At 35.4% G+C, this 16,696-nt stretch overlaps 1 protein-coding gene across 1 annotated transcript in view; it reads right to left on the bottom strand.

The window, feature by feature from the left end:
• Positions 1-16,696, bottom strand: part of LOC149803964 (inter-alpha-trypsin inhibitor heavy chain H3-like) — a 66,586-nt gene that overhangs the window by 16,525 nt on the left and 33,365 nt on the right. The window contains exons 8-10 of the mRNA XM_089953793.1: positions 14,001-14,091; positions 12,413-12,493; positions 11,921-12,031 (exon numbers count right to left, since the gene is read on the bottom strand). Coding sequence (XP_089809919.1) covers positions 11,921-12,031; positions 12,413-12,493; positions 14,001-14,091 — 283 coding nt within the window. The remainder of the gene's footprint in view (positions 1-11,920; positions 12,032-12,412; positions 12,494-14,000; positions 14,092-16,696) is intronic.

Genomic DNA, 16,696 nt, shown 5'->3' with positions numbered 1-16,696 from the left:
TGATACGAAAATATGTATCAACCACCGGTAGATATGGTGGTTCAGTTTTGCTGAGCGGGGGGATTTGGCGGAGCCCCCAATTATTATAAAAATTGCAATTATGCGCAAACCACCGACATGTTGTCAGCTATGGGGATTCGATCCTGGACCGCGAGCGTCACAGTCCAGTACGATACCGATTGAGCTATCAAATCTTATTATAAACATATGCTTCGGAAGTTAATATATAGCTAATAATCATTGAAAAGGAACTAATTTCGAATATTTTTGCTCAAAATACAATTTTGAATTCAAGAAATACGTTTATATAATATATTCTCACCAAACAAAGCTGAATTAAGGAATTTCCTATTTATTATACCACGCCATCTATGATAGAACATCCGGTCCAGATCATCTAATTGCTAGATTTTTTCATCCTTCCTATGACTATTACGAGATTTTCCATCCTCTCTATAACTGTTCAATGGAGAAATATATATTACGATATTTCCCACTCGTAAATCTGTATCATAGTCAAGGGAGTATTTAGTTGTTAATATTACTCGATAAAAAAATAACCACACATACGCACACAAATACATAATCACACATACGTACACAATCTCGCATTATATTTCTGCATTGAACAAGGAAAATGCAACTGATTTTTAATTCCAAACACTATATACACGTATTACTGTAATCGAGTAAATACATGCAGGATCCCTATGCTGTACTGTAGATCTAAAATTAACCCGCCACGATCGATACAGACTAGACGCTGGATTCTGCACTCAGTAAGCTGGAATATACATGTCGGTTTTCTGTAGGTTAGATGAAAAATACATGTATTCTATGTGTTGCGCTGTTCTAAATGTTTCACGAAAAGAACAGAAAAATACACGAACTGTATATTTTTGTAAGTTAGAAATCATAAATCATTTCTGTAATGCATACTGTTCAACTTGCTCCACCAGGCATCACAGACCTTGGATGTTGTATATGACTATGACAATATACCGAGGATCATAAAATTACCTCCCTTTCGTGAGTCAAAAAATAAGTAGTATAATAATGATAATTTCTGACCCAAAAAGATAAATATAATTCGAGGTGGTGATGATAGTTAACAATACTGAAAGGTGATTCTCTGTTTATATTTTTTTGAGAAAGCGGTTTTATATATATTTTCTGTTACTTTTTGTACTGAATATGAGTGAATATCAAAGTATTTCGCAGCAGAACATATCGAACGAAATATAATTACTTCGCCAGTTTCTGTGTTTGTGGAATTTACCGCCCTCTTTCCGATTGTTTTACATCTTCCAGTATTACCACATGCAGAGTTCACGCTTTGTGTGACAACAGGAAGGTTGGATAAACTATTATTTTGAGGATCCCCGTCGACATGATCAATAACAAGATCATCTTTGATCACTCCGAAGAAACACTCATACGGGAATCGATGACACAGATATCTTTTCTTCCCAACTGTAAATCTAAGATAGCCAGTATCAGAAACAACGCCAACCGGTCTCTTCAACCTGCAGTGTCTCATGACACCATTAGGATCTGATTCATAGTTTGTTATTGTGGGATGTGGGACAAATATATTTTGCTCCATATATGCAATAATATTATTTGTTTAAATCATTGTTTGTCTGAAATCTTGATATATAATCCTCCACGGATTTTATAGCGTTTTCACAATTATTATTTTTTTTGTCATAATATCTTTTAAGTTCCCTGAACCGCTTTACACCGCACTTTATACATAATTCTGTTTTTCCTCGCACTCCAATACCACATCGCAGACATGGTATTGGTCCTAGACTTCCTCGTCATATACTTTGTAAGTGCATCCAGCAAAATTCACCTCTACAGGATTTGTTGCATCGATTTACTGAACCGATCATGAGCCATCTGCATTGAGACATTGTATATATATAATATTCTTTATTTAAATATTTGTTTTAATTATATGAATGAGTTTGAGAGATTATCCCAAACTAGGCCTGTTAAATATAAATTCAACCTCGACAGATTATCTCCAGACTTGCCAGTACGAGATTTGGTTGATCCGAAAAATAAAAGTTTGATCAATAAAATTCACGACGCCAAGAAAGAATTTTACACGGATGGTGCATCTCATACATGGTCAACGTTCAAGATTATACGCCTTGACTCTGTCAAGGACGCTGTCAAGGACGCTACAATGAATGACAAACGAGCTGCAACTATCATTAACTACATCGCTGAATACGAGGGCAATCAAAAATATTTCTTTAGAGTAAAATTTATTGTACTAACAGAAACAGGTAGTTGGATTATCAGTGACAAATATGATCCTGTCCTTGGTAATAATAAAATCGCCATATTAAGTAAAAATTCCAGACCGGGTCTGTTGACGGGTATTGACAAACCGTATTATGAGCGAGCGTATCCTGTAACAGCGGTTATTTATGGAATCTATGAGATAAATAAAAAAACCCAACGTTGATAAACTGACACCCATGAAATTTTCAAGGTTAAATTGTGTAGCCGAACGAGTAATAGAACACTTTACATACGCGATGCCTGGAAACGGATTAACTGATTTAAGACGTGAAAAAATAAACTCGTGGGCTGATTCAGTTAAGGATACCGGTGCTACAATAAAAGATGTTGCTGAACTAGGAAAAATGTTAAAATTTCCAATAACCGTAGCGACAATAACGGGAGAAATACTGTATGAATCGAAATATAAATCGAAAGGAGCTCCAATAAATATTATTGATCATAATGCGTATGCATGGACTAGCGCAGTAACAATATTTCCACGTGATCGAACTATTAAATTTTACCCCCCAGATATGGGGGGAGGCATGTTTGATTTTATCAAAGAAATAAGTAAAAACGATCCTGTATTGGTATGGTTATTTAAAAGTAATGAGGAAGGTGGATTTGATCAGTTTGTTAGACCAAACGGTGAAATATATCGAACAGAATATCTCCACGACGAGATGAAAAATCTTGCGGATAAGTTTTTAGAGTGCAAGCACGCGGAAAATACTGACAAATTACTAAATAACTGCTTTACCGTTCCATCTGTTGCGGCTCATTTCGCTAGAGAAAGAAATTCATGGAAACCAACACGATTTGATTTACTCGAGGACGTACGCGCAAGTTGCGTCGAATACGGACACGGCGGATTGTGGAATACCAAATATAATTACAATGATGTTATCTCGGTTGATATGGTTGATGTTATCCGGGAAGTTTTCTAGGATACAGAGATTGTTCTGTGTATTTTAAAAGATTCGGCCACCCTACAAACGAGATGACGCGAGTGGCAATTAATGGACCATTACCTGATTTTGATCTGACTGGATTCGCTTGTGTTGAATCATTCGAGCTTAACGAAAATCTTCACAAGATTTGTTATGTTTGGTTTGGCAGACATTTTTGTGAAAAACTTTGGGCACCTATAGTTTTATTACGATATATGCTAGATTGTGCGGTACTGACATCGTTGGTTGTCAGTGAGGCAATTATATCATATCACGCGCAGACCGAAGTTTGGTTGCCCATGTCAGATTCTATCAGTATTGATGAAAAATGTCCTGATGTTTCCGAAGATGATATTATCAAAGAAGCTCCTAAAATTCTCGAGATTAAACTCAAAACCGCAAAAGATCTCGGTAGAAAAATTATAGGTAAATTTAATCAAGGTGGTGCATATGATCCTAAAAGACATCACGCACGATTAATTATAGATGATGCCGAGTATGATTTTTTAATCGCTGATACAACAGCGAGAAATATATTTGTAAATCGAGAAAGTGTTTATTTATCAGACGGAACAAAATTGGGTACGATCGTTGGTTACATAAATGATGTATCCCCACAGAATACTCATCTAAGATCTTCCATGTTGGTTTATGTTTCTATAAATTTATTATCGATGATTAATAGATTTCCTGAGACCGCAGTCAGAGTCGCAACAGATTCGTTTTATATTTCGAGTAAATATTTAGAATCTGTTATGAAATTCACAAGTAATGATGAACGATGGAGTTCGTGGAGAATAAAAAAAGAAGTATTACACAATTATACAGAATCAGCAGATGTTCCGATGAGACATTTTTATCGTAAGGGTAATAAAATATCAGAAATGTCGAAAGCGCCGTCGTTGAGTGATCCAATAACTAGATATAAGACAGTATATCTCAATGGACCTGGCGGATGCGTTAAGACGACTCGAGCAATTAATATTTTTAGAAATTCAGATATGATCGTGGTGACACCCACACACAGACTTGCTCGGGAAATGAAACAACGGCAAGTACAATCGTGCACGTATCATAGTTTCTTTCGGTGGCGCGGGGATACATGGACTCCTGAACGAATGGGTGAAAAATATATACCTAAAATAATTATTTGGGACGAGATATGTACGGTGTCATTGGATACATTAAAAATGTTTCTTGATTGGTTGTTGACGAAAAATACCGCTATAATAATGTGTGGCGATCATGGTCAACCACCGCCTTTTGTTGGACCATCTCCACATGATTGGTTAAAAAATTTCGTTGATTATTACGAAGAAATAGATGATGATCATAGAGCTCTCGATGCAAATTTAAAGGAGTTTAAATTATTAATCAGATTACAATCAAACAAAATTCAGTGTGAAATAATACGCGGAGTAATCTCAGAGACCTCATTGAATGATTTTTTAAATTTATGGAGACCTACCGATTTGATAGTAGCAAGCAGAAAAATAATCAGAGACGATTTACAACAGCAGTTATTTCAGCTGCATAAAGAAAAATATTCAGAATTGCCCGTACCGTTGTGTTATAGACCATCAGATACACGAAAACAGAATATTAATGTTGATATTCCAGGACAGACTGAGAAGCAAAATCTCGTATTAAATGATATTGTCGCTGTTGATATCAGTGTGGTCGAAGATGCATTATGCGCTGACAAATCTCCATGGGTGTTGGGATACGCTATGACGATCCACTCGTCTCAGGGATTAACTATTTCTGACACACGAGTCTGGATTGTAGACGATCACATCGAGTGGTCAAATTTAGTCTATTTAGCGGTATCGAGGGTGAGAAATATATCTCAATTACGTAGAATTATAATTCCTGAAATAAATTCAACGTCATTGATGATGATATAATAAGAAAAAAAATAATCGGATACAAACAATCTGATAAAAAAAAAATAAACGCGACTTTGATCTTGATGCTAAATTTATTATTGAGTTAAAACAGCAGCAGAATAATCATTGCGCAAGTTGCAATTGTATAATGCTGTGGAGGTATTCGAGTAATGATTCAAGACAATTTACCGTAGACAGAAAAGATAATAGTCGCGGTCATACACGAGAAAATACCATGTTGACCTGTCCCGAGTGTAATCGGAGTCGGGGTGCTGGCACTAGTGCTAGTTAAGTGATCGCGGTGGTAGTTGGTATCCGTGGGAATTATTTGTAGTTGCTCACGTACAAATCCACGTTGAGGAGCAGCGGAATCTAGTCTGTAGATTGCGGGTCTATCTGAGGATCTTGTCACGGTGGATATTTTGTGTGTGGTAACACTCCAAATAGGATCAGTTGCTCTCGCTTTACCACCTTCAAGTTCACCCCGTTCATATAAATATCTAACTGTAACATCACCCAATATTTTTTGTTTTTCAATATCTTTTCGTTGTGTTGGTATATTTTTTTTTTGTAATTGCATTAATGGGTTTCATGCTGGTTGTTCGTGTAATCTCATTATTTAAAGCAGCTATCACGCTTGGTAATCTTGCAACCCATTCACGAGATCTTTTATCTTGAATAAATTCCCTAGCGTATTGATATCCAAATAACCGCTCAGCAAGTGTTCGATTAAATCGTTCAACAATTGCCTGATCACGATGAATTGCAGTATGTCCTCGTCGTATTTTGGTATTATGGTGCTTCATCAACGATGATACTGGACCAAGAAATTCCTTACCAGGATCAACCTGTAGCAGCTGTGGCCATCGCAGACCACCTTGTGGTCCGAGTCCTCGTTGATAAATTCGTTCAAACGCATCGGCTACTTCAGATGATGTTTTCGTTGATAGCGGCTCTGCCTCTTTATATCTACTTGCAACATCAACTACAGTTAACGCGTACTTGTACGTTTGTCCACGCACAGTATCATGTGGTAAAAACATAATATCAGCTTGATGAACTTCATTAGGAACACTAACATCGAAATACGCATACTGAATTCGTTTCGGTGGTGGTAGATAAATTTGCCATATTGCCTGTTTGGATAACCACGCTTTAGCAGTAGAATGTTTAACCGCTGCTGCATCAGCGAGTTTACCAATTGCTGCTTTGCCTCTCCAATATCCTCTTGGTGAATAATAAATTAATTCCATTATATATTACCAGACCCAAACGCTAATTTACCTTTCATCGCAGATCTTACTAACCAATTAGCTAATGATTCTCTAACATTTTTATTTTTTTATAGAATTTAATGCATGAATTAATTTCACATCTGCAATATGCCTGTCTTGTAGATTTTTACTTTTATAAGCTACATCATGAACATGACAAGCTTTATCAATAGCATTTATTGGTTCCTCGCCTGGTTTTGGTTGATCTTGATTATCAAGTCTAATATCGAGTCTGGTACCAGGACCGCAATAAGTATATCCTGGTAGATGTTTTTCTCCTGGGTATTTAGCCCATGGAGCACCTGGAAACTTTGACATCAAATTAGCAACATCACCACCGCGCTTATTAGGTAAAAATGAAAATTTCTTTCTACCGCATACAGCACATTTTCCACCGTACGCTATTTTTGTATTTTTTGTTATAACCGTAGCTAAATCAGTAGTTGGAGTTTTAACTCTACAGCGTAAACAATATAAATTCATATTATAATATATATGGATATAATTGATTTCTCAGCGACAAGAAAACGAGAACCTGTTAAACATCATCCTGCGTTACCGAATTCCATCAGAATGATTATCATAGGACCATCTGGATCGGGTAAGACGCAGTTATTACTTAATCTGATAATGAGATGGTTGAAATGGGATAAATTATATTTAGTAGCACCATCCGTTGATGATCAACGATGTTATGATGTTCTTAAAGATTTTAACGAAAATGCAAGATTACTGGACGAAGATAATGATGTCATAGAGTTTATAACATATATTGATGAAGCACCGTCCGTTGATGTTTTAGACGGATTTATTAATAATTTAGTCGTGTATGATGATGTGATGCTAGATAAACAATCAAATCCAGCCAGAATATTTTCTCTCGGCAGACATAAAAATACAGATGTGATCTATGTTACTAAACGATATACACAAATTCCGAAAGTGATCAGAGACAACTGTAATATTTTAGCTGTGTTTAATGGCGTAGACACACACACGCTGCGAAATATTCATCAAACTTGGTGCAGCGGTGACATGGATATGATTAAATTCAGAAATTTCTTCTCACGAGCGCAAGCTACTCCGCATGGATTTATAACAATAAATTTGCACGATCCTAGAACAAGATATCGTGTAGGTCTTGATAAAATATTTGAATAAATTAATAAATTTAATTAAACAGATATCATTAATATAATGAACAACTGTGCGTGGTTAATTCAAGGAACAACAGATAAATGCAACAAAAGGTGCCGTGGAGAATATTGCAGGAGACATAATTATATTTTAAAGAAAAATCCTCATGCTGGTTCACGAAGTTGTGTTGGATGTAACAACGGCGTTAGAGGATTATATCATTTTTGTAAACATTGCGGTGGAGATCGATATCGAAGTTTAATGATATATTACAGAAAAAGAAAGAACATAAATCCAAAAATAGAAAAACCACCATCAGAACTTGAATATTACTTGAAGAACAAAACAAAAGATTCCCAGGATTCAGATGAAGATTCCCAGGATTATTCAGAATAATATAGCAGCAGAGAGGGTCCTGTCTACAATTCTGTTTGGGACAAACAATAATCGTAGACGTGGTATTGACCTCTATGAAGGGTCACTATTTTTTTTGTCTAAAAAAGCGTACGTGACGCGTTAAGTGGTCTGATCGCCCTCTCTGCTGCTGAACTATATCATTTTCGTGTGGAAATCGTCGATGTTTGCGTGAATAATTGTTTATATTTTTGTATGGAATCACTTTCAATCATTAATCATTTTATCTTTTTACTATTTAAGTTTTTTCTTAAATATCAGGACCCATTTCATGTAAATCGCAATATTGTCTGGTTCGTGCATATTTTGTTAAATATCCAATATTTGGATTTTGTTGGCGCACAAATAAGTCTTTTTCACTGAATCATTCATCAATAAACATTGTATTTTTGTCACCATCAAAAATGTTCTGTCATAATCCTTACCAAACCCGGTTATCTTGTTACACTCCATTATGGAGGCTTTTCCAGTTTTTGTATTACTGTCTCCAGACGTAATCGTATCCTATTATTCAACTTCCGACGCAGTGTCACCCCCTTGGCTATAAATCGTCGCGGTGTCAATACGCCATAAGTTCCGCCCACACTGCTTTAGAACTCACCGATACGCAATACACGAGTGGCGAAGTCCATTTATGTTTCTCGCAACCTTTAACACCAAATATGATAAATAAACATTCTATCACCCAATTCCCATCCCATTCACTGAAACGACATCGGTTTTCTCCTACTATTTTGTTTTGCAATCAAGATAATTCAGGATAATTGGTAACATATTTATCCGTTACATTTTGTACCTGGCTTTACTCAACTGCGGTGCAAGATTCAATTACTGATGGTATTTTCACTGCCAAGGAATTGTATAAATCCTTTTATTTATTAAATACATGTACTCTGGTTTCGCTTTTTTGTGTACAACGATACCCGAGGTTGATTTTTGTATACTGTACAATACTTCAAAATAGTGATTTCGGTTCTTCCTATGCTGCACGTGTGAAGTGCTTTCAATGGGAAAAAAAAGAATGCTTCCAGCGCACAGACAATACATGACGACTTTGCCTGTGTATAAATACCTCACCATAAGATAAAATCTTTACATTACAGAATGTCTTGTCAGTAAGCGCTTTATTTTAAGGACTTGCACATCTTCAGCTGTAGAAGTGTTGTGAATTGTTAATTTTTAGTGTATAAGTTATAACTATTTAACTTGGAGAGCTAACCATAGAAGTCGACTGTAGCAGCTGTGAAGCTGAACCATAGCAGCTGTAGGGCTGAATAAACAGTGTTGCTGGTCGAGTAGCAGGTGATCGGGCGTTGCTGACCAAGACTGTTGGGCGCTGATTTGTTGATTGACCAACCTGGAATACGTACTGCTTGATTGACCAGTGTGACTGGTAGCCGATTGTGCTGGTGACGGAGTGTGTAACTCCATACATGTAATATTTTAGCCGTGGACTAATGTTTGGTGTTTGTGGAATCCAGTGTGTTTTTGGGACTGTAAAGATAATTTGTATATCTGTCCCTTTTGTTTTGTTTTTGTTTGCATTGTCTGAGTGAATACATTTTGATTATATGAGTAGAATACCACAGTTTTACTATTTGAGAAAAACACATCATTCTTTTCGTTGTGAAATCACTGCGAATCAGTCACCTCTTGTCCTTGTACTATGTAAGGTCATTTATTTGTATTTTCATTATTAAGTCCGTGCGTTTTATGTATATTGATCCAATATTTGGATCATATTCACGCACATATTAATCATAAATAATTGCTCATTCAAGTCGTTCGTTAATAAACATTGTATTTTTATCACCATCGAAAGTGTTCTGTTATAAATCCGAAATCCCACCCGGTTAGCTTGTTACAGGCACGCTATCGGGTAGAGAAGTCTACTGGTGTCCTCAAACAAGTACGGCAAACATTACTTTTCAAGATAGTCAAATACTTTATGCTAATTCTGTAAAAGGGAAACACTTTCGTTACAAATGGACGAATCACCCAAAAGCTGGCTCGCCCCATGTTCAACTGGCTATGAAGACCCGTTGCTGACACTGCGATTTCGATTGCATGATTTATCTCAGTGAAGAAACGACAGGGGGATATTTGCTTCTTGACGTTGTTGTTTACAAACTGATCTTCCCCTGTCATTTATTTTAATGGAACAATGTTTTCATCTGGATCAAACCTGTTCAACAATTCATCATATCATTTTCATTTTACAATTCCCCATTCTGGTCTTCAAAATGTTTCCAGTTCTCTTTATGTCATCTTGTTTGTCGTTTACATATAACTCTTGTACTTAGAACATGCCACTCTGGATCATCTAAACCTACTTTTGTCAGATTTTAAATATTTTTCGGTAAAGTCAACATAAACCCTATTGTCCTTTGTTCGTCTTCTCTGAATGAGATATGTATCTTCGGTACATCATTTGAAACGGCGGAATAACACCCACATAACCCTTCACATCTACGCAAGGTTCAATTAAATTGCAATATTACAAATTAAAACAAATCACCTGCAATTCAAACTCCTACTCATAAGGGTGGTATAATCTCAACCAATCTTTTTACCTACCAATCAACCAGAGCTCAAAATAAATAATTAACAATTGTCGTACGTTCATTCTGTTTTGAGACGAATTGGTCAATTCTGCATAATTGCCCCAACACCCTTTCATCTTACCCCGAAAGGAAAATGCCAATATATTTCCACATTTGGTCGTTAATGTAAGTTTTGATTCCATTTACCAAACAATGGAATTATCCATATTCTTAAAGTCGGACAGTATCCTTTTCTTTAATTCCTTACACGTCAGTAATGAAGATCCCCACTTCATATCACTAAAGTGTTCATGGGCGAGTTGACTTGACTTTGGAACAGAACCATTTAAGTTATAGAGTCTGGTTTTGCTATACATTACTGAGCCGTATATATTTCCTGGGCCTTTGTTCAAACACGAGTTAGCTATTCTATGGGAAACTTATCTCATGAAACCAAATGGTTTACTCCCAAATTTGATTGACGCAGAAAACTACTTTCATGTTTCCTGACCCTGGTTGAGTGAATATATAACGTTTAGAGAGACCAAAACGCCTTGTCTCACTTATTTAAATTCAGCACATGATGTATGTGGTCGATATCATGAATGGGTTTCAGTTATTATTTTGTATGAAGTTTGCATTTGAGTTTCTTTGGCTTGGCATAATGTCCCATTTTCCGATCCGGGACTTTAAGTGCGTTCAAAAAAATCATTCCTGTCGTACTTAATTAGAATTAGTTGACTGAGTTCATAGTGTTTTCAACACGAATTTATGAATAGTGGAGGGGGGTTTAGACTATATACCAAAGTAGACAAAGAAATTATGGTGGAATTTATACCTGCATTAACGCTTACAAATATTCGAATCCTGCCCGAATACATTCAACACATAAAAGTAGGTATTAATTTTAGATGTACTGTAGACAGCATATCAATCTATACTACAGTCCAAGGACCTGGTGGTATTAACAATATGATGCAGTCTGCATATCAATATGACATCACCATTCCATCTTACAGCCCAGGGACCGGATGTTATTTCTGTTGCATATCAATGTAAAAGACATAACCATTTGATATTACGGTTCAGGGACCAGACGGTATTTCTTTTGTTAAGAAATATGAGTGGTCCAGAAATGTTTTCGTAAAAGCTGATGCGTGATACACAATCGAAAAAAAAACGAATTTTAATCATGTATATAAAATGGGCGAGATAGCATTAATGTATAATACATTGAAATAACATAATGGGTATTTTGAAAAATATTATTGTTCGAAAAATGTTCTCACATAGGGATACAATAATTACGATTGCAATACTAGTATTGGTTCAGCAGTCCAATGTGCGAACTATTTGCGAGCAAAAAAGAAAAGAAAGAAAAAAGTATGAGAGTAATACAAACGGGATCAAACCTTTGATTGGATCCTGAAGAAGGCGATATGCCTGACCGGGTTTAAACTGAACGTCAAAGCAGAAAGGATGGCTGATGCCAATAATTCGTACCATAAAGTGCGGGTCTCCGCCTAAAATGTAATACTGTAGTTGATATTTGTTTCTAAATATAGCATCTATATATTTTCTTCCACGTTCAATTTACGTCAGGATTAACGACATACCTGTCCATCTTTCTATCTCTCTCTCCATTTTAATTTACCTCATTTCCATGATTTCATTCGTGATAGTTCAATATATTCTATTTCTTTCTTTCTTAAGTTTCTTTTTAAAAAAATTGTTTTCTTTCAATTCCATTCTCGCTTTAATCTCATTTTTGTTCTGCTTGCATTTCATTCATTACTCCTTTCAAATAAAAAAGTAACTATTGAAGGATTCCTATGATTACAATGATGGACCATGATGATTACAATGCATTAATACAAGAAAATTAATTTAATGAGGATGCATACCTCCACCTCCCCCATAACCTCTGCCGGCATATTGTTTACTGGGATTGCGTCGTGTGGTAGAAGGATCGGGCGGCAGAGCATCTGGTAAAAGTAAACAACTTCGCATTTAATATCGGAATACACATATGTCTACAACCATTATAATCCAGTCCACCACCACTCACGCAAGAATCAACTTTAAATCTTGAAAAAATATCATACTTTCTTCAGTTTGAATCTTGAGATTTCCCAAACTTTAATCAAAACCCTAGCTACTAAGAGTATTTATTATTTTATAAGTTGCGGTTATAACATAATAAAAGACAACAATAGGTTTGTCTATTCCTTGAAAAGGTTTCAAAAGGAATGTAATTAACATTCAAAAAATGAAAAACACATACATGCGTAGCTGAACGTTTTTCTGAAGACATTCTTATACACACATACACTTTGAATGTTAAAATTGAGCATAGCAGTTGAAAAATTTAAAATCGTTCCCAACTGAGATTCGAAACATGATCTGCAAGGTACGGCAGGATTTTTGTTTAATTTTGTAAACATTATGATCATTCTAGAAAATTATTTTCCATTAGGTAATAATTTTATTATATAGAAAAGGATAATTGTGACATGAGATCATGCAGAAGACTATATAATCTTGTCACTGAAGGGAAGATTCATTCGTGCTTTAAGATCTAGCACAATCAAGTTGTAGTATGTGTTGTGTCCAGTATTTCATGTCGGGCTGGAATCTATTTCTTCAAATTATTATATTCAAGTGATATTCTCTGGAAATACAGAAGTGCTCTGATAACATTACTGGACAGAGACATTCACTGGAATTTATAATGAATTCAAACTGATATTATATTACTGTGATTCAAGAAAAGACTGTTGACGTATCATCATTATACAGATTATAACAGACACATCGTCACCTTCAGCTTTGGAATTAATTTTGGACTTCTACTAAATTTGATTCAGGAGTTTAAATTATTGGGACCTGTGTCTGTAATTCTAGGATTATTCTGGGATTTAATTTGCAATACCGTCGTACTTTTTTCCTCATTTTCACTTTGTATATTAAGGAAATAAATTATCTGTAGAAGTTTACAAAGTCTGTTACATTTCACTCTTTTCTGTTTCTTTTTTTAGGAGCATAGACTCGTAACAATGCCTTTAAAATGAGATCAATTTAATGAAACAAAAATTAACACCCAGACCCATAACCTCTATTGAGACCACCGCCTCTGTCTCCATATCAGTGCCTGAACGGCCCAAGCAGGGGAGAAGGAATAGGCGGTGGAGCAGCTGATAAAGTACAGGTGGTGGAGTAGCTGATAAAATTATACATTTTTATATTTCATAACGTAATACACAAATATGTTTTGTTTTTGTATCTTGAGATTAACTAAAGTGTAATCGAAACCAAAAGTCGCTATTTTTTCCTTTTAAAAATAATTTCAATTAATGCGTAATAAACGGCAGTATTTGATATGTCTATTCCTTTAAAAGATTTTAAAAAGAATTTATTTTCCGTTTCATGAGTTTGTAATTCGCTTTACGTTACAGTTGGCAATTTTAATTTTGTAAAATATGCCTAAATTACCTTGCCCCGGTTGGCCATCTTTTGCATCACTTAAGTATCTTACATCCGGTGTTGTCACCACCATTGACGTCAGTGGTGTGACAAAATTATACTGCAAAAGAAGATTAGTTCTTTTCAGGAGCGTGATGTATTAAGTTTCTAATTCGAACATAATTTAACCCCTGTTTATAAACTATTTACTTCGTTTAATAAAAACCACCATATCTACCATATTGTATTAACAAACAAACAATGCTGGACTCTATTTTGACAGCTTTATCACATGCACGTATTTTTTTTTTTAGTACAGCCTTACTTCTTACCAGTTCCAATTGTCCAAATAAAAATACTTATAATTTATAATCACCATATTAGCTCTGAGGCAGTCAAGCATGGTTCATATTATAGTATTTACACACAAACACACACAATCAATGAATGTTTACAAACACAAATTATATTATTCACGCACACACGGACACATTATTAATGAAGTTGTACACACATAATATTTAAACATATGCACACACAATTTGAAAATGAATGTTAAAACAGACTCGTGCCTCTCACTAGCAGGATGATTTACTAGTACAGTGGATTATCATATTCTGTTCTTTCCTAATACTAATCTGATTGTCCGTACATTTTCCTAATGCCCACTGTTCAACATTAGCCTGGCGTACATAATGAACCCATAATCACGGGATAATTTCTTCTTCCTCTCAAATTCTGGAGGTGAAAAACAAACAAACCCAAATGTCATCATACAATATAATTTGCAACTATATTCTTTTATGTGATACTGACCTTCGTATTACAAACCAGGACAATACATGACCGTTCTCCAAATTAGGCAACTTATGATAATATATTTAAAAAAACGAATACGCTCAATGTCATTCAGACGCTTAATCTCAATACGTGTGTTCAGATTTCTAAGCAACAGTTTTGCACGAGTTTATGATGGGCACATTTTCAGGTAATCTTTGGTATTTTGGAAACGTGCCTTTTCACAACAATATAACAATATATGAGACAATGCATGTATTTATGAATTAAAAGACTGCACCATGCAGCTTCGTCGTCTGAGAACTGACGCTGTGTGGAGCTATCATTACACGTAACAACGTTATACAGATATGGGGCTCCTGTTAGAGTAATTCTCGTCTATAACTTTGAACACGAATGTAATATTTCTGATCGTTTCTTAACAAAGTACACACATGCAACCTGCATTAACTGCCATGCTTAGTCTCAGGAATCTAAACATAAATATTGTCGTATGCTTCCTTCAAAGTAGCTACTAAGGTGGACAATGAGAAAAATAGTAATTATTCATAATATTGGTGAGGAAATAATAAAATTCATAATGAAATATGGATTATTATTGTTACGAGCAGTGTCAGTTTAGTCGTATAGTGTTTTTGGCGTCAACTGTAAGATATACCTTTTAACAAAATCTGTATTGTTTATATTTGTTTTTAATCAAACATTAATGATTCATTTTGCTATGAAATATACACGTATTAAAAAAAAAACAAGCTATTTTGCTAAAGTGACGTTTAAACACAATATGTTTTTTTATTGTGAATTCTTCCTTATTAAGCTCAAACAAAATAAAACTATTCAATGTTTTATGGTAGGTAACTATCTTAAATTCCCTTTTAAATATTTTCCTCTTTAAAGGATGTATATTTGACAAGGTTGGGACTCATTGCCATAAGCTGCTTTCTTTGTTAACCTTTTTCTCGCTGGTACCTTTACGTTTCCTAGAATGTTTCAAGCACATGTATTTTATCTAACACGACGCAGGAACTTTTGTTTTCTATTGCCTTGTTGTTTACTTCCTCATTTAGCTTCATTAGCTTCAGTCCTAAGAGAAAAGTGTACAAACTGAGGACAGAAGAGAAGAAGCAACATTATATATTGGTTGGAATTAACAAAGAGGCGATACATCATGTTGTGTCGGCAATACATCTAGTTAACTCCGCGACACATCTAGATAAGTCGGCGATATATCTAGTTAAGTCAGGTATCTGCTCGTAATCGTTTACCCTTGTTGATACCGGAATAGAACTGCACCTGATTAAGGAGGATTAAGGAGTATTAGCTTGTGTCGGTGTCTTCCTTTCCCCCCCCCATAAGATGCAGTAGCTCAGTTGGTAGATTGTCAGACTCGTAATCCAAAGGTCACGGATTCGAGGCCCATCAAGGCATGCCCCGTTCAGCTGCCTTGTTGTGTCCTTGGGGAAGCACTTACATGTAGCTCCCATTGCCTGGACATGATATTGCCAATAATGCGTTAAACGTGCCGTTAAAACAACAAAAAACAAATTGTAACTTTCAATACACAGATTAACAAAGAAGAATCGCCAAAGTAATAGACTTCTTCACTGACATTCAAAATTTCAGCTTTATCTAAAGAAGACGATTCCGTCTGGCAAAACTGGCTACAAACGATATTATCCCTCCAGGAGAAGTTTGGATCTCTAACGAAGTTGCAGAAAAACAAAATACAAGATACCCTCGATACGAATTTCTCCTTATCAACCAGTGGACTTCAAAAATATTGATTCTGTTAGTCATCATTTTGACGCTTAATGAAAATGTTGAAAACTGTCACAAATTATCAGGGGCGTTTAAGAGCAATTTAAGTTTTAAACTGAATTGTCTCTAAACCAATCAGTGGACTTCAGTACTATTGACTTTGATAATCA

This window comes from Sinohyriopsis cumingii, chromosome 3 (genome assembly GCF_028554795.1).
Source record: "Sinohyriopsis cumingii isolate HCF-2022 chromosome 3, ASM2855479v2, whole genome shotgun sequence".
Classification (NCBI taxonomy): domain Eukaryota; kingdom Metazoa; phylum Mollusca; class Bivalvia; order Unionida; family Unionidae; genus Sinohyriopsis; species Sinohyriopsis cumingii.
Note: the sequence above shows the minus strand (reverse complement) of the source record. Positions and strands in the feature narration are given on the sequence as shown.